At 37.0% G+C, this 24251-nt stretch overlaps 1 protein-coding gene across 1 annotated transcript in view; it reads left to right on the top strand.

Moving 5' to 3' along the window:
- SLC5A8 (solute carrier family 5 member 8) overlaps nucleotides 1-24251 on the top strand; it is a 62606-nt gene that overhangs the window by 9469 nt on the left and 28886 nt on the right. Inside the window, exons 3-9 of the mRNA XM_029205616.1 lie at nucleotides 401-452; nucleotides 7770-7837; nucleotides 8789-8943; nucleotides 11565-11705; nucleotides 14648-14777; nucleotides 18549-18637; nucleotides 19077-19189. Coding sequence (XP_029061449.1) covers nucleotides 401-452; nucleotides 7770-7837; nucleotides 8789-8943; nucleotides 11565-11705; nucleotides 14648-14777; nucleotides 18549-18637; nucleotides 19077-19189 — 748 coding nt within the window. The remainder of the gene's footprint in view (nucleotides 1-400; nucleotides 453-7769; nucleotides 7838-8788; nucleotides 8944-11564; nucleotides 11706-14647; nucleotides 14778-18548; nucleotides 18638-19076; nucleotides 19190-24251) is intronic.

Raw genomic sequence — 24251 nt, 5'->3', positions numbered from 1 at the left:
TCCCAATTAATTATACAGTGATTAACAACAGCTTGAAAGCATATGAATGAGGAAGCATCCCCTTTTAAATTTGTATTCTTTCTCTCTTTCTAATTGTTCTAGATCTAGGAAAATTGATTTCAAACTTGAATTGATGTATCAGTGACTATACGCACTAAGTACAACATGAAAAGTCCGTATTTTTACACAAAATTGGTCATAAAAGATTTTTGTGACCTATGACCACACCACAAATGGAAAAGGAGAGTCACCTTCACTTAAATAACATTTTTCAAGTTACAAGCAAATTTTATCAAGTATATTGAAACTGTAGTTTTAATTCATAATTAAATTTATAGAAAAATATCAATATTTCATTTTGTAATTCATATCGTTTATTTGGTTTTCTTTTTCCCCCTAGATTTTGTATACTGGAATTGTTATCTATGCCCCTGCCCTGGCTTTGAATCAAGGTACATTTTAGAGTTACCAATATGTCACTCTCATTTGGGGGTTCACTTTTAACCGACCTTATTCTATCTTTGGGGAGATGGGGAGGTGCAGGAATGCTTCCAGTAACCTGCATCAGCTTGAGGCGGGCCAGGTGTGTTCAGTGTCTACGCTAGCAGCTTCTTTGGGTTCCTGGATCATAGCTTCAAAAAATCTGTAGACTTCACTGGGCGGTGTTTCTCTGGGATGTGCCAACCAGCCATTCTCCATCCCTTCAGAATGAACGCCCCCTGTAGTCAAAATCATGAAAGACTGCACTTCCTCCCTTTGTGGCTATAACTTGGAGCCCATCTCCAAGAGGCTTCTGTGTTATCCAGCTCAGACTCGGTCCCGTTGTAAAATCTGGCAGGGAGAGAAACTTTTCTTCTCCCCATTTCTAATGTGGTCCAAAATACAAGAAACAGATATCTGTGTGATTTGAAATATCAGATTGCTCCTAGTGACCAAAGGACAGATGGCTATAGTATCCCTATAAACAAATGTGTGATGATTGTAGTGATCAGCAGATTACTGTACTCTCTAGATGTGGGCAGATAATAGCTGTGAAACTGAGATTGTTTATTGTGGCAAATATGTGTGTTAGTCATACCTTCAAAAGCCTTCAGGGGAACTCTGTATTCCCTGAATTCTTATCAATCAGAAGTGAATTTATCTCTAAAACTTCCTTGTGAAATGGACAAGTGGACTCTGTGATGGGAAGAATGTGGTACACTTCCTCAAGTTAATATAAAATGGACAGACAACCCCAAAGAAAACAAGAAAAAAAAAAAGAAAATGGAAAACCCCAGCTAACTCCACATTCTAATTTCCTGATTTCATAATACATAGATAATAAAGCACAACAGTATTGTTACAAAGAAGAACTCCATTATATAACGTGCTATTGAATTCTGAATGTCAGGCTTGTTCCATGTCGATATTACCAACATCATGGTTGGATCACTTCATATGTAAAGAGCTGAACTATGAACTTCATAAGTTACCTATCGGCTTTAAGTGTAACTAAAGATGTTGGCTTTTGAGTTTTAAAGTGCAGTTCTGGGCATGAGAAAGCACTGCCTTCAGTGCTTCAAGAACTCTGTTCTTATCAGTTTATTGAGCCACTCCCCAGGAGTAAATTAGGATCCAAGGACTGCATTTTGACCATTTGAGTACCAGTTGTGTATTTTACTGTACCAAGGGAGTAGACACAAGCATAGACAGGGTACTTGGTGTGCAACAGATGCTCCATAGAAACTTGTTTAGCTGAATTGGAACTTAACATTCTCTAGATACAATTTTTTTTAACTTTTTTTTTTAATTACAGAAAACTTCAAACATACACTAAAATAGAATAGTGTATTGAACCCTAATGGACCCTTAACTCTACACTAATAATTATCAACTCTTGGTTTAATTCACTTCCTATTTCCCTCACTAGATTATTTTGCTGTAAATCTGAGATACTTTATCATTTCATCTGAATTCCATATGTCTTTTACATACTTTTTTTCATTGAGGTATAATCAACATATAACATTATATTAGTTTCATGTTTACCATAATGATTCAATATTTGTATATAATACAGTGATCACCACAATAAGTCTAGTTAACATCCATCATCATACATAGTTACAAAATTTCTTTTCTTGTGATGAGAGCTTTTAAGATTTGCTCTCTTAACAACTTTTAAAATATGCGATACAGTATTATTAACCATGCTGTACATTACATTCCGATGACTTATGGATTCCATGACTGGACGTTTGTACCAGGATGTGTGTCTTTTGTTTTTTTTTTAATAAATTTATTTATTTATTTTTGGCTGCATTGGGTCTTTGTTCCTGCACATGGGCTTTCTCTAGTTGTGTTGAGTGGGGGCTACTCTTCGTTGTGGTGTGCAGGCTTCTCATTGCGGTGGCTTCTCTTGTTGCGGAGCACGGGCTCTAGGCATGTGGGCTTCAGAGGTTGTGGTGCACAGGCTCAGTAGTTGTGGCTCGCAGGCTCTAGAGCACAGGCTCAGTAGTTGTGGTGCACGGGCTTAGTTTCTTCATGTCTTGTGAGATCTTCCCAGACCAGGGCTCGAACCCATGTCCCCTGCATTGGCAGGCGGATTCTTAACCACTGCGCCACCAGGGAAGTCCAGGATGTGTTTTTTAAACACAATTGTACCTTTATCATTTCTAAAACATTAACATTAATACCTTACTGTCATCAATATAAGGTCAGTGTTCAGATTTCCCTGATTTTTTTTTTCAGTGTTTGTTAGAGTCAGGATCCAGATAATTTCAGGTAATTGTAATTATTTCATTTGTCTCTTACGTTTCTTTTTCTTGCTTTTTAAAATCGAAAACCATATTTTATTGAGATATATTGTAGCTTATATACAATAAAATGCCCAGAACCTAAGTGCACAGTTGGATGAATTTTAACAATTTTGTGTACTTGTGTGACAACCACCCAACTCAAGATATACAATATTTCTATCATCAAATCCCAGAAAAATTTTTTTGATTCTTTCTAATGAATCGCCCCTTCCATTCCAAGCAGCCAGTTTTTATCACCATAAATTAGTTTTTCCTGTTCTTAGATTTTATATAGTGCCTTTCTGCATCTGGTTTCTTTTGCTCAACAAAATGTTTTTGTGGCATTCATTCATGTTGCTACATGTATCAGTAGTTCATTCCTTTTTATTGCTAGTATTTTATCATATACATCTACGAAAATCTGTTTATCCATTCTGTTGTTGATGGATGTTGGGTTGTTTCCAGTTTTAGGCTATTTTGAATTAAGACTGCTAAGCGCATTCTTATACAGGTTTTGTTTTGTCTTGCTTTACTTTTTTTTTTTTTTTTTTTTTGCGGTACGCAGTCCTCTCACTGCTGTGGCCTCTCCCGTTACGTAGCACAGGCTCCAGACGCGCAGGCTCAGCGGCCATGGCTCACGGGCCCAGCCGCTCCGCAGCATGTGGGATCTTCCTGGACCGGGGCATGAACCCGTGTCCCCTGCATTGGCAGGCGGACTCTCAATCACTGCACCACCAGGGAAGCCCCTTGCTTTGCATTTTGACACACATTTTCATTTTTAGTGGATGAATACCTGGAAGCAATATACAGTTAAATACACACTATTCTGACCCAGCACAGGGTAGGTGCATGTAAAAAATTTACGAGAAACTGCCAGATAGCTTTTCTAAGTGGTTCTATCCTTTTGCACGCCCACCCCACGATGTGTAAGAGTTCCAGTTATTCTGTGTCCTTGCCAGATTTTGTATTTGTCTTTTCGACTGTAGCCATTCTAGTTGTATGATCTATTATCTTATTGTGGTTTTAATTTGTATTTTTCTGGTGACTGTTGACGTTGAGTTTACTGGCTCGTAGAATAATAAAATGAATACAAAACAGACAAATAACCTAGCAAAAAGTGGGCAAAAGACTTGACCCGTCACTTTACAAAAGCAAATATTCTACCAATCCATTACATAGCCTATTTATCCGTTTACCCAGGCCTTTTAAAATTTCTCTCAGTAATGTTTCTCAGTTTTTGATATTGAAGTCTTGTACATATTTCTTAGATTTATTTCTAGATAATTGATGTTTTTTATGCTATTGTAAATGGTATTGTTTTATAATATCATTTTCTAATTATTCATTTGCAAGGATGGAAAAATACAATTGCCTTCTATATGTTGATCTTCTGTCCTGAGAACTCACTAAATATATTCATTAATTCAAGTAGGCTTTTGGCATATCCCTTATGATTTTCATGTTGTTTATGAATAGAGACAGTTTTACTACTTCTTTTCCTGTCTGCATGCCTCTTATTTCTCTTCTTTGTCTTAATGCACTGTTAATGTAGAAAATTATATTGATTTTCAAATGTTAAACCAATTTTCATCCTTGGGATAAACCTCACTTGGTCATAATATATTAACCTTTTTATATATTGCTGGATTTGATTTGCGAATATTTTGTTAAGGATTTTTACAGGTTATGAGGAATATTGGCCTGAAATTTACTTTTCCTTTAATGTCTTTGTCAGGATTTTGGTATCAATTATACTGGCTTTATATGATCTGGGAAGTGTTCCCTCCTCTGTTTTCTGAAAGAGTTTGTATAAAACTGTGTATTTCCTTCTTAAATGCTTGAAAGAATTCACAGTGTGGGCATCTGGGCCTGATATTTGTTTGTTTTCATAGAAAGGTTTTGGTATATGGATTCAGTTTCTTTGATATAGAGTTATTCATATTTTCTTGTTCTTATTGAGTCATTTTGGTGAACTATATTTCTTGTGAACTAGATCTAGAAGCTTCCTCAGACTTCATTTCAACTTTTTGGAGAGACTATTCCATATGCAGTTTTCAACTCTTTTGAGTTAATACCAAAGAGCGCAACTGCGGGATTATATGATAAGAATGTGTTTAGTTTTGTAAGAAACCACCAAACTGTCTTCCAAAATGGCTGTTACCATTTTGCATTCTTATCAGCAATGTATGAAAGAGTTATGTTGCTCCACATCCTTGCCAGTGTGTGATGTTGTCAGTGTTCCAGATTTTGGCCATTCTAATAAGTTTCTGGTTTTCATTTACACTTCCCTGATGACATATTGTGTGGAGCATCTTTTCATATGCTTATTTGCCATGTATATATCTTCTGTGAGGTGTCTATTAAGGTCTTTGGTACATTTTAAAATCAGGCTTTTTTTTTTACAGTTGAGTTTTAAGAGTTTTTGTATAATTTGGAGAACAATCCTTTATCAGATATGTCTTTTGCAAAATTTTCTTTCAGTCTGTGGCTTATCTTCTAATTCATCTGATATTATCTTTCACAGAGCATATGTTTTTTAATTTTAATGAAGTCCAGCTTATCAATTATTTCTTTCATAGATTGTGTCTTTGATGTTTTATCTAAAAAGGCAACATCATATACAGGTCTATGAGCCATCTTGATTTTAATCTTGGTGAAGGGTGTAAGGTCTGTGTCTAGATTCATTTTTTTTGCATGTGGATGTCCTGTTGTTCCAGCACCGTTTGTTGAAGAAACTATCTTTGCCCCATTGAAGTGACTTTACTCTTTGGCCAAAGATCAGTTGACTTTAATTATGGGGGTCTATTTCTGGGCTCTCTGTTCTTTTTCATTGATCTATTTGTCTATTCTTTCACCAGTATCACACTCTTGATTATTCTAGTTTCATGTTAAGTCTTTTCTACTTTTTAGTTTTATTTTTTTACTTTTGCCTGCATTGGGTCTTCGTTGCTGCGTGCAGGCTTTCTCTGGTTGCAGTGAGCAGGGGCTATTCTTCATTGCGGTGCACGGGCTTCTCATTGTGGTGACTTCTCTTGTTGTGGAGCACGGGCTCTAGGTGCACGGGCTTCAGTAGTTGTGGCTCGCAGGCTCTAGAGCACAGGCTCAGTAGTTGTGGCACATGGGCTTAGTTGCTCTGCAGCATGTGGGCTCTTCCCAGACCAGGGATTGAACCTGTGTCCCCTGCATTGGCAGGCGGATTCTTAACCACTGCACCACCAGGGAAGTCCTCATATTAAATCTTGAAGTCAGGTACAGTCAGTTCTCCAGCTTTGTTCTTCTCCTTCAATATTGTGTTGGCGATTCAGAGTCTTTTGCCTCTCCATATAAACTTTCGAATCAGTTTTTCAATTATCCACAGTTTGTCATTATCCACAAAATAGCTTTCTGGGACTTCCACTGGGATTGCACTGAATCTGTAGATTAAATTGGGAAGAACTGACATCTTGACAGTATTGAGTTGTCCTATTCATAAACATGGAATATCTCTCCACTTATTCAGTTCTTTCATTTCATTCATCAGAGTTTTGTAGTTTTCCACGTATACATCTTGTATATATTATATTTTGTTAGATTTATAGCTAAGTATTTCATTTTGGGGGGTACTAAGGTAAATGGAAATGTGCTTTAAATTTCAAATTCCACCTGTTTTTTGTTGGTATATAGGAAGGTGATTGACTTTTGTTTATTAACCTGTATCCTGCAAGCTTACTATAATCATTTATTAGACCTGGGAGATTTTTTGCCAATTATTTCAGATTTTCTACAAAGATGATCATGTCATTTGTGAACAAAGAGAGTTTTATGTCTTCCTTCCTTCCTTTGTACCTGTTCTTAGTGGGAAATCTTCGAGTGGCTCACCATTAAGTATAATGTCAGCTGTAAGTTTTTTGTAGATAATCTTTATCAGATTGAGAATGTTCCCCTCTATTTCTAGTTAATTGAGAGATTTTATCATGAATGCATGTTGGATTTTGTCAGATGCTTTTTCTGCATCTATTAATTTGATAATATGATTTTTCTTCTTTAGTCTGTTGATGTGGTGGATTCCATTAACTGATCTTCAAATGTTGAGCCAGCCTTGCGTATGGTGTTTAATTCTTTTTATGCTCTTAAAATTTGATTTGCTAATATTTTGTTGAGGATTCTTGCATCTATATTCATGAGAGATATTGGTCTGTAGTTTTCTTTTCTTGTAATGTCTTTGTCTGGTTGGTATTAGGGTGTTGCTGGCCTCATAGAAGGAGTTATAAAGTATTCCCTCTGCTTCTGTCCTCTGAAAAAGATTGGTATAATTCCATCCTTAAATATTCAGCAGAATTCATCACCCTCTGGGTCTGGGGCTTTCTGTTTTGGAAGGTTATTAATTGTTGATTCAATTTTTAAAGTAAATATAGGTCTATTCAGATCATCTATTTTTTTCCTGTGTGAGTTTTGGCAAATTGTGTCTTTCAAGATATTGGGTCATTTCATCTGGATTTTCAAATCTGTGGGCATGGAGTTGTTATCCTTTCATTTAAAAAGTATAATATGCCCCTTTACTTCTTAAATAAATGGTAACAAATTATATAGACTTTTCTTTATCTTGGCCCCATTTGAACAGGCACAACTTGCCTTTCATGGACTGGTAGAATAATGTGTTTATTTGAGCCATGGCAACAAATATCCTATGACCCCATTCAGTCTGGGTAACGACCTCCCAATATCAAGCGGTGTCTTAGCTTAATTACAATATAAATGCTTTTTCATGTATTTGATTTAGCCAGTGTTGGATACTGTATGGTGCCTGAGGGTAGAAGCCAGGTGTATTTCACTCATCAAATAAAGTTTTAAACTCCATTTGTCTTGGTACATTTTTTGATATTTGGACCTAGTTTATGGCAAGTGGGTGTAGAGGTAGGTGCCCAATAAATGGTATAGCTTCCCCCTGATGATTTTTTGAGAAGTGCTTTTATATGTTTCATAGTTACACGTGCATTTTCTTTTCTTCTACAGTCACAGGATTCAATCTGTGGGGTGCTGTAGTGGCTACTGGCGTGGTCTGCACATTCTACTGCACTATGGTATGTCAAGAACATTATTTCTCCTTTCACTCTACACACTTGCTTTGCAAAACTGAACATTTCAATCGTTGCATGCTGCAATCTGGGTTCTTCATACCTGCCTCCCACAGTATAACTTTTTTTGTAAGGAATATTCAGTCCAGGGTAAAATTTGATCCTTTGTAGGACATTGATCATAACGGATATTTTCTTCTTTCATTTGAACCATGCCGTGGTCCCCAACCTTGTCTCCTAATTCACTCTCACTGTTGCTGTGTTACTTAGCTGTGCTCATAATATTCCTCAGCTTAGAAACCTGAGATAACTTCCCATTGCCTTTAGGCAGGAACAACAATCAAAATATGTAAGAACCAGTATGGCATGGGCACTGATATTATCATGGATGCTGATCCTTAGCAGTGGTGCAAGCCTTATGCAACCCCTGATATTCTAGGTGTTTTGGAAGACAAGGTCCTCAAGGAGGGGCTGGTTCAGGGACTGGAGGGGGACACTTGGGAAGTTTGTGGCGGTGGCTAGTACAAAACAATTTTAGTTTTTTCAGCAACTGGTATGTCCTTCTTTGTGCATACTGGTTGAATTTCAGCCCTGCCTATAGGCTAAAATCTATGATATCGCCATTTGCAATTTGACTCTGAATTTTTTTCCCAACAATATTCCCACACCACTCCACGGCACTCCAAAATATATATCTGGCTGCACTCAACATGCCACATATTTTAACCTCTCTAAGCTTTTGCCCAGGCTATTTTCTCTATTGGGAGGACCTTACATCTTGGACTCTGCTTATATTTGCAAGTTTGGTCTGAGTATTACCTTCCTGACTATCTCCCTGGGGGGAATTCTTGGCCAAGATCCATTTTTCGTTATCTTTCTCCAGCATGGTGTATAAGCATGTAGGTGCTTAATAATGTCTGGTAGAAGCATTAATCCTAATGTACTTTCCCCTCAAAGGGTGGTCTTAAAGCGGTTATCTGGACAGATGTTTTTCAAGTTGGGATCATGGTGGCTGGATTTGCATCTTTGATTATACAGGCTGCATTGATTCAAGGTGGAATCGGCACTATTCTAAATGATGCCTATAATGGAGCAAGATTAAACTTCTGGAAGTAAGTTGCTATTTACTTCTTGGTTAATATAACATTCCTTTTGTTTTTTTCTGTTAAAAAAATCTCTCGGCTGAAATAGTAAGTTTACATTAGAAAACAAACCAACCGTTAAGGGTGTGGTACAAAAATTTGAAGCTGGGAAGTTCATGCGTAAGGAATTTCCACCAGGTCTTTAAGGGGTTAGTCAGCTGGTAGTTAGCTACATGGAGCTGAGGATGGCGCTTCCTCCTGAGAAGGGATTGATAGCAAAAGAGCATTTTCTTCCAGATATTAAAGCCTGGAATAGGTTGAAAGGTGTGGGTAGGGAAATAAGGGAAGATATACTAGAGAGAGAAGAAAAGGAAACCTCTTAAGAAAAAAACACTAAAAGACAGTGATTCCATTTTGACAGTTCTTTGTTTCAAGCAGCCTAGAGAATTTCTCTTTTAAAATTACCCTGATACTGTATAGTATATTATTATTATGCTACATATATATGTGTGTATTATATGTGTATAAATGTTACATAATGTACATTATATATTAAATATTATTTCTTGAAAATTGACTAGAAAAGTTACAGCTGTTGCCTCAAGTCTCAGTATAGCATTAAGGTATAACGTCTTCGACAACTATTTAATTTTCTTAAAGAAGGCTAATGGAGAAACTAGATATTTCATCACAAATATATCACACAATTTAAAAAAATATTTTAAACACCTTCTCTTTGGGATCAATAGTGTCTTCCTTGTACATCACATTCAACGGGCAGGGGGTGCTCATTTTGACATAGACCAAATTATTTTCTCTTTCAGCAGCCCTGTTCTGAGACAAGCAAGCTGAAATCATTGGCAAAAGGAAAGAAAATCATGTTGCACTTGGTGGCTCTCTTCCAGTTTTCTGAAAATAGGTGCTAATGTATGAGAAGAACGTCAGAAATTGAACAGGGTCAATGTGTTAATTTGCAAGAATGAATTATAGTGAATCAACTTCAGCTGTTCTCAATAGTTTTTTTTTTCTTTTACCGCAAGATTCAGATTCCAAGGAAGAGCGCCTCCAGCTGGCCTAGCGTGGGCATGATTCCATCCTGTAGCTAGTGCAGAGCAGAACATCTTGATTGACCACCATTTAGACTATTTAATGGAGAAATGGTCGTTTCCCCAAGGCAAACCTAGGCTGCTGTTACCAGAAGAAGGGGGAACGGATACCAAGAGGCAGAAACAGCCAGTGGCCACTTGGGAGACTTGGATTACTCCCAGATCTCTTCCTAGTCAGCTAGGTTGAGGGGAAAGGATGTGGAGTCAGTCATTTTTCTGCAAAATAACTGTCACTTTATACAAAGAGTACATACATTGCTGCATTGAAACGATAACTTATACATCAGTAAGAGATTCTAAAAAGTAAAAGATTAGACATTTTTATGACCGTTACAAGGTTGTCAACAATTAAGGAATAATGAAAAGCCTTATTGTATATCCCTTGTTATTCAGATATGTTTTGAGAATATGGTGGGCAATAAATCTGCCCTTGTTGAGATAAATGAAGGGAAGGATTTTGTGTTGGTATTTTCTGTATGGTCTATAGTTGACACATGTATTCTGTATTGCCAAAACCACTGAAGTGGATGTTTTAAATCTTGTCTTACTTCCTTCAAGTAACTTGCTGAACCCATTGGTTCTTGACTTTTATTAACTAGTATAGTAGCTACTTTCTCTATGGGAGAAAGGGCCAACACCCTTAAAACTCTTAGACTTTGATATTAAGTGTTAGAGAATGGAATAGAGGCTCTTACCTTTCCATAAGCAGGCTGGAAAATGCATAAATATGTAGCACTTTACTCAACTGATCTCAAATATAAGCTTTGAAGTGGAATTGCAGAATTTCATAATTTTCAGAAAGTTTCCATTGAAACTAATTCTGCAGAAAATTTTCAAGCTTATATTGTATATGAGAGATGAACAGACTCATTCCTTACAAGGTGATACGTTAAGAAGGATTAAAAGATGTATTGAATGTGGAAGTTGAGCTTTCTTTGTAGCAATGTTTTGTAAATGTCATAATGACTTTGAACTATGAGTACTTAGTTTGTGCACAGAGCATTTTAAGAACAGATTATAATGACATGAAAACCATTAAACTGCATTAATTGAATTCTTAAGCTTGAATATAAAGTAGAACTCTGACTATACATGTGCTAGGAGAGGAATTACACACACAAAATGTGTCAATATTGTGTTCTTTTCAGTACCATTTCTGTTGCTGCAGTGTACCTGGGAATCTTTCTCTCTTTTTTCAGCTTCATGCTCCTCTCTGATTACAGCATAGCAGACTTGTTTAAATAATTTCCTATGGCCATGGGAGAACAATTTCTATAAATGCTCAGAATGATTGGAACATTCATTTTTTCCCCCGTCCCATCCAGAATTTCCAAATCTCTGAAAGTATCAATTTTTATTTCATTGAACTTAAGAATATTTCTACCTTTTATATTACTTAATCGGTACATATTTATGTATGTGTATTTATAAATATTTATTTATGTTTATGTAGGTATACATTGCTTGATTCCAAAATTACTCTAGGAAGACTTCTGTAGTGTTTGGCTGGGACTTCAAATTTGTTTTCTGTTTGTTTTCATTTAGTTTTAATCCTAACCCTTTGCAAAGACACACATTCTGGACGATTGTTATAGGAGGGACCTTCACATGGACCAGCATCTATGGAGTCAACCAATCCCAAGTGCAGAGATATATTTCCTGTAAAAACAGATTCCAGGCAAAAATGTAAGACAAACTATGGTATATGAATCATCAATAACTATCACTTGTCTTTATGGAAACTCTTTCAAAAGTCAAGCTTTGCTCAAGTTTAAGTCTTTTGTGTCATGAAATTCTAAGAGATAAATGATATACTACAAAAGGATCACATAGAACAAAGTGGCATTGTACGTTTTAAATCAGATATTTAAAAATATTTATATCAATTATTAAGTAAAACAAATCTTATCAATTAAATAGGCATTTATTGTGCATCTGTTTGTATGAGGAACTGTAGAGAATAAAAAATGATAAATGTATGACTCTTGTCATGAAGGAACTTAGCATCAAATTAGGAAAATATATGCAAGTATGTGAAAAGTAAACTAACACTAGAGGTATAACAGTTCTGTGAAACAGTATAACAATATAGAGGAAATGTTCTAGAGCATTATATTGCCAGATGTGCTGGTGCATTTTATTTTCAGGCACAGTCGTGGGTTTATAACCTTGTTCTAATACTTCTACTTGAGTGATTTGGCGTGAGTCACTTAGACTCTCCGAGCTTCAGTTTCTAAACTTGTAAAATGAGCATAAGATATCACACAACTCGTGGAGGTATTATAAAATACTGTGTTTCGCACGCATGTGGTAGGGATCCAGTAAATGTGAATTCCTTTTTCCACCTCAAATTGTGGGATGTGAAGGCAGGGGATAAGTGAGAGATTCCTGTCAAGCAGGCAGGTCCTGAAGAATGACCACATGTGGGCAGGTGAAGAAGTGTGGGAGAGCATTCTGAGTAGGCAGAGTGATTTGGGCAAAGCACAGAGGTGGGAAGGACAGCATGGTCAGGGGACTCTCCAGCCCATCTTGGCTTCAGCGAAGAGTATGAACAGTGGCTGGTTCTTTGTCAGGAGGCCTCAGATAAGCTTGGTGACGAGGGCTCTTCATGCTGATATATCAGGCTATGCATTTAGGGGCTATAAAACTCTTAAGTAGCTTGATTAAGAGTAACAAGGGGGTTGGAGTAGGAGGAGTGGCAGTTCTGTTGCTATTCAAAGGGGAATGTGAGAAATATACGAGGTCATATGTCAATATATGAGAGTAAATTGGTTTAGATATTATCTGTCTTTGGTAAATTCCACAATGAAAAATCTATATGAATACGAGTATGATAACTGGATATGGAATCCCCCAAAAGTGAGCTTAGGAGTTCTGCTACTTTAAGACACTTTAAAGGAATATAATTTATATATCCATTAATCCATCTACATTAGCACTGATGCCTCTCCCAAAGTAATTGTGCACATGCTTTTCTTTGGGAACACACTTCTTTGAGAACATGGAGCTCAAAAAGCCAATTTTACAACTGAAAGAACAGCATTAGAGCTTTCTTAGTAAGAAACAATTTCCTTCAGAATAGTCCAATATGTCTCTTTAACAAGAGCTCAGGGGGACCATTTCCTCCCACTTTTTAACATTGGCTCCATGGGAAGAATGAGTCCCAGCCAAAAAGTCAAGACCTACTGACATTGATTGACTGGGTACAATATCAGATCTACATGAATGGCATTAAAGTAAAATAAAACAATATAATAAAGTGTTAACTCATATATAAGTGAGGTGTGGTGACTGAGAAAGTGTCTGGGTATATTTTCTGATGATTTGGAGATGAGATATAGTTCTAGTACTTTTAGACAATAACAAAACATGTGGTGAATGTAGTCAGTCAAGGAAAAAGGCTAGCAATCTGTTGTGGGACCTGCTGCAAGGTAGCTTCTCCCAGAAGCAGACTCTGAGATGGAGGTTAGCATGCCAGGGTCTACTAGGGCATCACCGCTGGAACAGAGAAGGAAAGGAAGGAAGAAGGATTGGCCAGAGGGAGAAGTTGGACTGTAATGCAGTCTCAACAGAGGCCTCAAGGGGAGCCCCAGGGCTGGGATGACCCTTCAGACTGTCCCAAGTTGGCCTGAGGGGACTTAGTCTTTAAACCTCTGAATCCAGTTGTCATTTTATGCAGGCTTCTCTGGGGAAGGAGGTATGAGTTGGTGGGTGTGGGGAGACCTCTCTTCAGCCTAGGGCAACTTATCAGCGCCCACTACAGCACCCCCGGGGGGAAAATGTAGCCACCCTAGTGGGAGAAATATTTACTGTCAACTGATTATTAAGACATAGCATTCAATGATATTAACACTAATAATATCAATACCATTTAACAAGTGTTTATTACATGCCGTTGTACTATATGATATATACTATTTTATTTAGTTTCACTTATAACTCGGTGAGGTAGGCATTGTTATTTCTAGCTGTAAATGAAGAAACTGAGAGTCAGAGAGGTTAAATTACTTGCCCAAGGTCACATATGGTAGGGAGAGCTAAGATTTATGCTCAGGACTGACTCCAGTGCTATTATGTAAACCTTTACACTCTACTGGAGCACACACCATTAATTAAAATGCTGAACATTGTTTTGGAAGATACCTGTCCAAGGAATACAGGTTTGCCTTTCCTGTATTTAATGGATGGCATCACAAACCACATTTAAACAAGCCTGACGAGTTGCTATGTAAAGGCTAACAGTGTTTAGCAGTTTATAATTGCATCACTTTTAAAGGTAAAATGAGTAATAGTCACTGCCCTGTTGACTATTAAAATCTCTATTTCGTGACAAGACATCCTGAAGGACTGTAACTAGACACCCCTATAAAGATAATAATGCCCATGGAACTCTGACCAGGAGGATACATTCATTCAATGGCAAAATCTCATCTATTCCAAGTATTTCCAAATACATCATAAACAGAAGGTTAGACCAGAATAAAATCCGTAGCATTTTCGAGAACCAAAAGAGAATGCACATCTATTGAGTATAATCATGAAAGTCTCTTCTATTTATGTAACAATTTTCCTCATCTTTGAGATGGAAATTAAAATTGTCATTTGCTGGTTTGTTTTCCCTTCTTTAGGTCTCTCTACATCAATCTTGTGGCACTCTGGTTGATCCTGACCTGCACAGTGCTATGTGGGCTCGCCCTGTATTCCAGATACCGTGACTGTGATCCTTGGACAGCCAAGAAAGTGTCTGCACCAGACCAGGTCCAGTACCGTGTGTTTCTTACACATGCAAGAATGACATTCAGAAAGCTTGTTGGCTGGGAGGAAAGAATGTTCATGTTCTTGTAAAGTAAGAGCAAATAGGCAAATATAATCATCTTTAGCTTCTATAAAGCATTTGGAAAAAATTTATTTTAGCAGCTATAGCAAAAATGAAGAATGCTACATCCAATAACAATATTGAAATACCTGGCAAAGTTTCAAGGTAGGTGTTAAATAGAAATAGCTCAAGGCTGGGAGTAGAAATATAAACACAGTTTAAAAAAAGCCCAAAACTATATACAAACTGTGGTACCGTGGAACATTTTATGGGTTTAGATTGTTCATTGATAAGCAGTTTACCTTCCAGTTTTTTGTTTTTTTTTAAATTTATTTGGCTGCGCCAGGTTTTAGTTGCGGCACACGGGATCTTGGTTGCCGTGTGCGGGATCTTTTTTAGTTGCAGCATGCGGGATCCAGTTCCCTGATCAGGGATCAAACCAGTGCCCTCTGCATTGGGACCACTGAGTCTTAACCACTGGACCACCAGGGAAGTCCCACCTTCCAGTTTTTAAATGATATGGAAATGGATCTAAAAGTGAACATTTATTGAGCACCAGCTATGTGATGAGGTTCTATGCCAAGAGCTTTGCATGCTTTATTTCTTTCAATTCTTACAACCTATAATTCTAATTTTATAGACAAGGAAAGGAATCTCAGAGAGGTTATATAATTTGCCCAAGGTCACATAGTTAATGAATAAGAACAGCTGCAAGCACTCATCAAATACCATGGGCCAGGCACGATTATAAGTGCTTTATATAAATTTTAACTTTTAATCCTCACAGAAACAGTGCCGTGATGATCTCCCTTTCAAAAATAAGGAAACTGAGGCACAGAGAGCTTAAATAACCAGCTGGCAAACCTGGAGCCAGGATTCAAACCCAGGCAGGCTGCCGCCAGTGTCCTAACTTTGAACCTCTATGCCATAGACCATCTTTCAGAAAGTGTAGCTAGAATCCAAACCCAGGACTGCCGGAGTCGATTGTAAATCAAGTGCCCAGGGGACTTATTAGAATGATGACACGTTGAACTTTATGTTGGTGTAAATGCATAACATACTCCCAGAAAAATACAACTTTGTGGGGTTAGGAAATGAGAGCATCCTTGATCTGTGTATCTCAACCCTATCTTAATCTTTGCCCTCCTGTTGATAAACAGATCTTTCTATTTCTTCAGAGAATCCAAGAATCGTATTTACTCTGAAGAGGGAGGCACTATTCCATTATATTTTCTTTAGTCAAGAATATTTTGTGATTTTTGTCAATCGTTATTTTCTGTGAAGACCATAGGGACTAAATTTTTTTTCTAATATGGCTTCCCCTTACCCTGGGCCAAAAAAATCCAAAAAAAACCCCAAAAAACAACAAAAAAATTTTTTTAAACCTACAACTTCCTAACCTTGAGACCACTTGTCATAGATTGTACACAGGGGGTGTCTTGCATGCATGCATTTATCATTCAGAGAGCATGTGATAAATTTTGAAAAAGAAAGAGATTTTCTCTGAATTATTCCACTAGTGTGTTGATTATTAACCAGTTAATTCAATTGACATTTTCCTGGGGTTACAATGGAAGTAAGGCAGTCAGTAGAAGATATGTTTCTGCTACACTCTTCTGTAGCTCACCCTGAGGGAGCCATGACCTGGATGACCTGAATGACCTGAGGGGTCATTCAGAATCTAAAATATAAGGCCGAAGGTTTTTGAGAAAGTTGACAATAGGGTAGAGGATTTTAGATCTCGTTTTAATACTAACGGTGGAAACTTAACTTTGGCTTATGTATAGAATATTTCTTGAAGTTAAACTTGTAAGATGTCTTGGAAAAATGGGTATTGAACTCATATAGAGAGAAGCGTTATTCTCTTTTTCTGAGAATAAAGAAGTAATAAGCTTTAGTTGTTAAATGAGATCAAAGAGGCTGATGAGAATGGGCATAGCATCCACTGTGTACTATTGGGAGAAGGAATCAATGATGTTTCAATGAAATGAGAGGGCATTTTTCTAGAAAATTATCCTCTTAGGACTCTTTTGATTGAAAAACCAGTTTTGCCGAAAGACTGCCACATAACCCAATGCTGAAGGCATACACCTTCCCATCCTTATTTAATATTTATTTTTTAAAAGGTAACTTATCAAAAAGCAAGTATTAGGAGTGTTTTTTTTTTAAAGAAACAAGTTGAGGAATTTTGTGAGGTTACTCTCCACTCATCACTATGTCTCATACAACAGTTGACCCTTGAAAAACATGGGGGTTAGGAGTAGCGACCGTCTGCACAACAGAAACCTACGTATAATTTTTGACTCCCCTAAAACTTAACTACTAATAGCCTACTGTTGACCAGAAGCCTTACCGATAACATAAACAGTTGATTGACACATATTTTTTATGTTATATGGATTATATATGGTATTCTTACAATAAAGTAAGCCAGAGAAAAGAAAGTGTTATTAAGAAAATTATGAAGACAAGAAGATACGTTTACAGTACTGTACTGATTGATACCATAAGTTTACCTTGTCTGTTTACAAGATGAATCGTCTGTCAGTACCTACATCAATGTTGTCTTATGTGATACAAAACACTGCAGATGTTATACTTATTACTAACACAGGATGTCAAAAATGAAAGATAATGTGCAAAAGAAATTCATATTCATTTACAGGTATAACAAGTCATACATTGATAAAGAAGCAGCAATACGATTGCTTTATTATAGCCTAGTGTAATCGATACTATTGCTTTGTGGTAGCCTCGCCTATATGGTAATAAATGAATCATTGTAAAGTTTGGATGGCATACAGTATTACAGTCATATTGATAATACAGCATTGGAAATTTTTTTTTAAATCACGTGTGATCATCGGTTGATGCACAGTTTCTCCAATTATGAGAGAGGCATACTCTGTAGTATAATATTATTATATAAATATAATTATATAAACATAATTCTTTAAAAGCAAAGTTATAAAACAGTAAAAAAAAACCCTAACATTATTTTTATATTAAATGTCACTCACCTCATGCCTATGTAAGGGTAGGCTATCCTTGCATAGATACTATGTAATACAAATCTTGCATACGATGTTCTACACGTACATTTTTCTGTATTTATTGAAAAAAATCAACATTTACCTGGACCCACACAGTTCAAACTTGTGTTGTTCAAGGGTCAACTGTATATGCAGCTATAATTACATTTTCAATCTTGAACAGCGATTGAAGTTCACAAATATAGTCTTGAGTCATCAAGTAAAGTTAAATTAAGTGAATTCTTCTTACTTAAGCACAGAGGTATGTAAAATATTTCCTTTAAATTGATTTATTATTCCAAAGAATGAGAACAGCTACCTATTACTGAGCCTATCCTGTGTACTATACTAAGAACTTACACAGATTATCTAATTTAACTTTTATAGCAACTCTGTGAGGTTAGGATTATTATTCCTATTTTACAGATGGGGAAACTGAGGCTCAGAGAAATTAAATAACAGAAGCCACATCTGTCTGAATCCAGAGCCTGTACCCTTAACTACTGTGCTATTCTTTTCTTTAAGTGTTAGCAGGTAAAGAGTTTAATTTTATATATTTGGACATTTCAGTTATGTGGAATAGCTTCCTTCAGTTCTTGAAGAAGAACAAGATAAATGAGGTGTTAATTAATTTCATTTCATAGCAAATAGTACTCAAGAGTAAATTTTGGAATTTTTCAGCTCATGCCTTATTTGGCACTGGACATTCTGCAAGATTATCCGGGACTTCCTGGACTTTTTGTGGCCTGTGCTTACAGTGGAACATTAAGGTATGAACTATGACTCCAATAATATAAGATTTCCCTTTTGGGATCTTTCTTTTGTTATTGGATATTTGCGGAGGATAAAGCTGAATTCTGGACATGAGCACAAATGGCCCTCATATAGGTAATGTACTCCATGTCTTCTCTCTGTTGGTCCAACTCTTCTCTCTAGGGGCTGGATATTGTCATCAGTCTCTTTTGTTTTTTTAATTAATTAATTAATCAGTTAACTTTTGGCTGCGTTGGGTCTTCGTTGCGGTGCGCGGGCTATAGGCCCTCAGGCCTAAATCAACTATACTTCAATAAAAAAAAATTTTTTTAAGTAATGTAGTAGAAATCTGGTTATATTTCAGAAGTGACAATATGTTTTCCCTTTTCTTTTACCTTATTAAAGTATTATTAAAGTTTAAACATTATTAATCAAAATTGTGATTTTCCCTTACAGCACAGTGTCCTCCAGTATTAATGCCTTAGCAGCAGTAACTCTGGAAGACCTAGTAAAATCTCGCTTCCAATCTCTCTCAGAAAGGTCTCTCTCTTGGATTTCCCAAGGAATGAGTAAGTTTTTGTTTCACAATTCCATTTTAGCTCTGGGAGATGATTTTTAGAAATACCAGAAATTCTTTTCCATGGAAAATATAGAGTAAGTGAGTGTGAGCGTATATACACTCACATGCATGTGACTTAATGCAGTCATGGCCATATTTGCAATCAAGATTTGAGACATACTTCAAACAATTGTCAGGCCACCACAAAAAACAATTACCAGGGGCTTCCCTGGTGGCGCACTGGTTGAGAGTCCGCCTGCCGATGCAGGGGACACGGGTTCATGCTCCGGTCCGGGAAGATCCCACATGCCGCAGGGCGGCTGGGCCCGTGAGCCATGGCCGCTGAGCCTGCGTGTCCGGAGCCTGTGCTCTGCGGTGGGAGAGGCCACAACAGTGAGAGGCCCACGTACCGCAAAAAAAAAAAAAAAAAAAAAAAAACAACAATTGCCAGGGGTGCCATTTGGCTAGCCTTCTTTCCTACCTTCTTCCTATCCCACATCTATGTTAAAATTCTTAGCCATAGTTAAAAATTTAACCCTTTACCATCTAAAACTTAGACCCCAGTTTTAAGAAATATTCTTAGTTTGGAACCAAGAGCCATGCTTTTTCTGTATTACATAAGAGGGCACTGCCAGTTTAAGATATAGTCTGTGTGTATGGATTGAAGATAAAGGAACAGAGCATTATGATTTTTTACTGGTCTTGATTGTCTGTTCTCTCTGCACATGTAGACTGTCCAGAAGATAATCAATAAAATTGTCCAAGGTATGCTTAACTCCTTCATTTAATATGAATGCTTAAATTCATAGATTATAGGACCTTATTAGGGGTTAAGTATCATATTGAATGGAAAGGTCTTTAACCTCAGTTCCCAGATATCCCAGCTGTAATAGCTGACTCAAAAAAATCTGGCTAGTGTACTTCCTTCTTCATTTTCAAATCTTGGGTATACATGTTTTGGGATGAATGACTAACGAACTTATTATTTTAAAAAGAATCTTTAACCTCAATAGCACTAATAGACTGTCAAAGACATAGTAAATAATATTCTGTTTTAAACCATAGTTCTATGTATAATTGCCGTGACTGTAGCCTGGAATAAGTACTTAATTTATATTCTTCAGTGTCCCCTAAATTTGACTAGCATTGCATCATTTTATTATGTACCTGATTTTAATCCTGGAGCTTAATTTCAGAATGATACAATGTTTCCTAAAGGGTATTTAGATGGGTTCATTATGGGATTGTTGAAGCTGTGTGGTTTAGTAGAACGAATAGAAGTTTTTTTTTGTTTGTTTGTTTTTTGCGGTACGCGGGGCTCTCACTGCTGTGGCCTCTCCCGCCGCGGAGCAACAGGCTCCGGACGCGCAGCCTCAGCGGCCATGGCTCACGGGCCCAGCTGCTCCGCGGCACGTGGGATCCTCCCGGACCGGGGCACGAACCCGTGTGCCCTGCATCGGCAGGCGGACTCTCAACCACTGCGCCACCAGGGAAGCCCCGAATAGAAGCTTTTGAAGCTAGACAGACTCAGTCTTGTTTCACCAGTTAACTAGCTGTTAGCCTTGAGCAAACCCATCTGAGCCTCTGTTTCTTTATATGGAAAATGAGAACAAAAAATATTCACTTTGCAGGTACTATGAGGTTTAGAAATAATCCATGTAAAACAAGAGCCACTAACTGGTACTCAGGAACGATGTTGATGATTAATAACAAATGAACTCCGCTAGTGTAGATGAGGCTTTCATTCATTTTGAAAGGTTGTATATAGTCATTATCTTGAGGTATATACAGTAAGGACATCATAGAGAAGCACACGGCAAATGACTTGAATGTTTCCGATAACTTTTGAGTACAAAAAAACCACAATGGTGACCATTCATGAGCTGCCAAATAGAGAGGAATTTAGCTAAATATGTTGGAAATACTGTTTAGAATAGAGTTTGGAGGCATGAAAAATCATTGCAACAAAAGCACTTTGAAAAAATTAATGTAAGTTATTCAGGTGCAATAAGATTATTTACTCACTATGCTTAACAAAGGTGTGAGTGCTTGTGTTAAGATAGAAATAACATAAGGAATGCACTAATTTTTTGATGAACACATTTCTCATTCATTTTATTTTTTGTATTTTGAAGTTTATATGTGGGAAATTATATTAACAGATTTCAGGTGATTTTTGCTGAATAGAAGTCTTTAAAAATAAGAATAGGGGGTGGGTTTAATAAAAAAAAATTTTTTCCCATAGTAATTTTAAAAGCAAAATGTATACTTGGAGAAAATCTGGAAAATACTGAAAGCCAAAAGAGAAAAAAAAAATCCCTTAAGCTGACCACTGATGGTGGCTTGAGAATTTGTATAAAGTTTCAGGAAAATAGTTTGGTAGAAGGGGGAATATAATACTTGTCCTGAAACTGCCTTTCTTTGCTAGCTTAACAGGAAAGGTTTGTGGATGTTGATGGAGATTATGCGAAGGTTAAAGGTCCTAAAACACTCTTTGGTGTGGATTGCTACTTCCCAGGAGAAATGAACACTTAAATTCAGAAGACTTTCTGAAGTTTATTACTCCCTTCCCCCATCATGTTATACAGAGCAGAGCTGAATTGCATCCTATTTCTGGCAAACTGAAAACAGACACCTGAGCCTTCCTTTTTTTTTTTTTTTAACATCTTTATTGGAGTATAATTGCTTTACAACGGTGTGTTAGTTTCTGTTTTATGACAAAGTAAATCAGCTATACATACACATATATCCCCATATCGCCTCCCTTTTGTGTCTCCCTCCCACCCTCCCTATCCCACCCCTCTAGGTGGTCACAAAGCACTGAGCTGATCTCCCTGTGCTATGCGGCTGCTTCCCACTAGCTATCTATTTTACGTTTGGTAGTGTATATATGTCCATGCCACTCTCTCACTTCCTCCCAGCTAACCCTTTCCCATCCCTGTGTCCTCAAGTCCATTCTCTACGTCTGCGTCTTTATTCCTATCCTGCCCCTAGGTTCTTCAGAACCTTTTTGTTTTTTTAGATTCCATATATATGTGTTAGCATATGGTATTTGTTTTTCTCTTTCTGACATAGTTCACTCTGTATGACAGTCTCAAGGTCCATCCACCTCACTACAAATAACTCAATTTTGTTTCTTTTTATGGCGGAGTAATATTCCATTGTATATATGTGCCACATCTTCTTTATCCATTCATCTGTTGATGGACACTTCGGTTGCTTCCATGTCCTGGCTATTGTAAATAGAGCTGCAATGAACATTATGGTACATGAATCTTTTTGAGTTATGGTTTTCTCAGGATATATGCCCAGTAGGGGGATCACTGGATCGTATGGTAGTTCTATTTTTAGTTTTTTAAGGAACCTTCATACTGTTCTCCATTGTGGCTGTATCAATTTACATTCCCACCAACAGTGCAAGAGTGTTCCCTTTTCTCCACACCCTCTCCAGCATTTATTGTTTGTAGATTTTTTGATGATGGCCATTCTGACTGTTGTGAGGTGATACCTAATTGTAGTTTTGATTTGCATTTCTCTAGTGATTACTGATGTTGAGCATCCTTTCATGTGTTTGTTGGCAATCTGTATATCTTCTTTGGAGAAATGTCTATTTAGGTCTTCTGCCCATTTTTGGATTGGGTTGTTTGTTTTTTTGATATTGAGCTGCATGATCTCCTTGTAAATTTTGGAGATTAATCCTTTGTCAGTTGCTTCGTTTGCAAATACTTTCTCCCATTCTGAGGGTTGTCTTTTTGTCTTTTTATGGTTTCCTTTGCTATGCAAAAGATTTTAAGTTTCATTAGGTACCATTTGTTTAGTTTTGATTTTATTTCCATTTCTCTAGGAGGTGGGTCAAAAAGGATCTTGCTGTGATTAATGTCATAGAGTGTTCTGCCTATGTTTTCCTCTAAGAATTTTATAGTGTCTGGGCTTATATTTAGGTCTTTAATCCATTTTGAGTTTATTTTTGTGTATGGTGTTAGGAAGTGTTCTAATTTTATTCTTTGACATTTAGCTGTCCAGTTTTCCCAGCACCCTTATTGAAGAGAGGCTGTCTTTTCTCCATTGTATATTCTTGCCTCCTTTATCAAGGATAAGGTAACCATACGTGTGTGGGTTTATCTCTGGGCTTTCTATCCTGTTCCATTGATCTGTATTTCTGTTTTTGTGCCAGTACCACACTGTCTTGATTACTGTAGCTTTGTAGTATAGTCTGAAGTCAGGGTGCCTGATTCCTCCAGCTCCATTTTTCTTTCTCAAGATTGTTTTGGCTATTTGGGGTCTTTTGTGTTTCCATTCAAACTGTGAAAATTTTTGTTCTAGTTCTGTGAAAAATGCCAGTGGTAGTTTGGTAGGGATTGCATTGAATCTGTAGATTGCTTTGGGTAGTAGAGTCATTTTCACAATGTTGATTCTTCCAAACCAAAAACATGGTATATCTCTCCATCTGTTTGTATCATCTTTAATTTCTTTAATCAGTGTCTTATAGTTTTCTGCATATAGGTCTTTTATCTCCTTTGAAAGGTTTATTCCTAGGTATTTTATTCTTTTTGTTGCACTGGTAAATGGGAGTGTTTCCTTAATTTCTCTTTCAGATTTTTCATCATTAGTGTATAGGAATGCAAGAGAATTCTGTGCCTTAATTTTGTATCCTGCTACTTTACCAAATTTATTGATTAGCTCTAGGAGTTTTCTGGTAGCATCTTTAGGATTCTCTATGTATAGTATCATGTCATCTGCAAACAGTGACAGTTTTACTTCTTCTTTTCCAATTTGGATTCCTTTTATTTCTTTTTCTTCTCTGTTTGCTGTGGCTAAACCTTGCTAAACTATGTTGAATAATAGGGGTGAGAGTGGGCAACCTTGTTTTGTTCCTTATCTTAGTGGAAATAGTTTCAATATTTCACCATTGAGCATAATGTTGGCTGTGGGTTTGTCATATATGGCCTTTATTATGTTGAGGAAATTCCCTCTATGCCTACTTTCTGGAGGGTTTTTATCATAAATGGGTGTTGAATTTGATCGAAAACTTTTTCTGTATCTATTGAGATGATCATATAGTTTTTATCCTT

This window comes from Monodon monoceros, unplaced genomic scaffold, assembly GCF_005190385.1.
Source record: "Monodon monoceros isolate NGI ecotype Baffin Bay Population unplaced genomic scaffold, NGI_Narwhal_1 Super_Scaffold_6, whole genome shotgun sequence".
Classification (NCBI taxonomy): domain Eukaryota; kingdom Metazoa; phylum Chordata; class Mammalia; order Artiodactyla; family Monodontidae; genus Monodon; species Monodon monoceros.
This window is presented reverse-complemented; position numbering and strand designations above follow the sequence as displayed.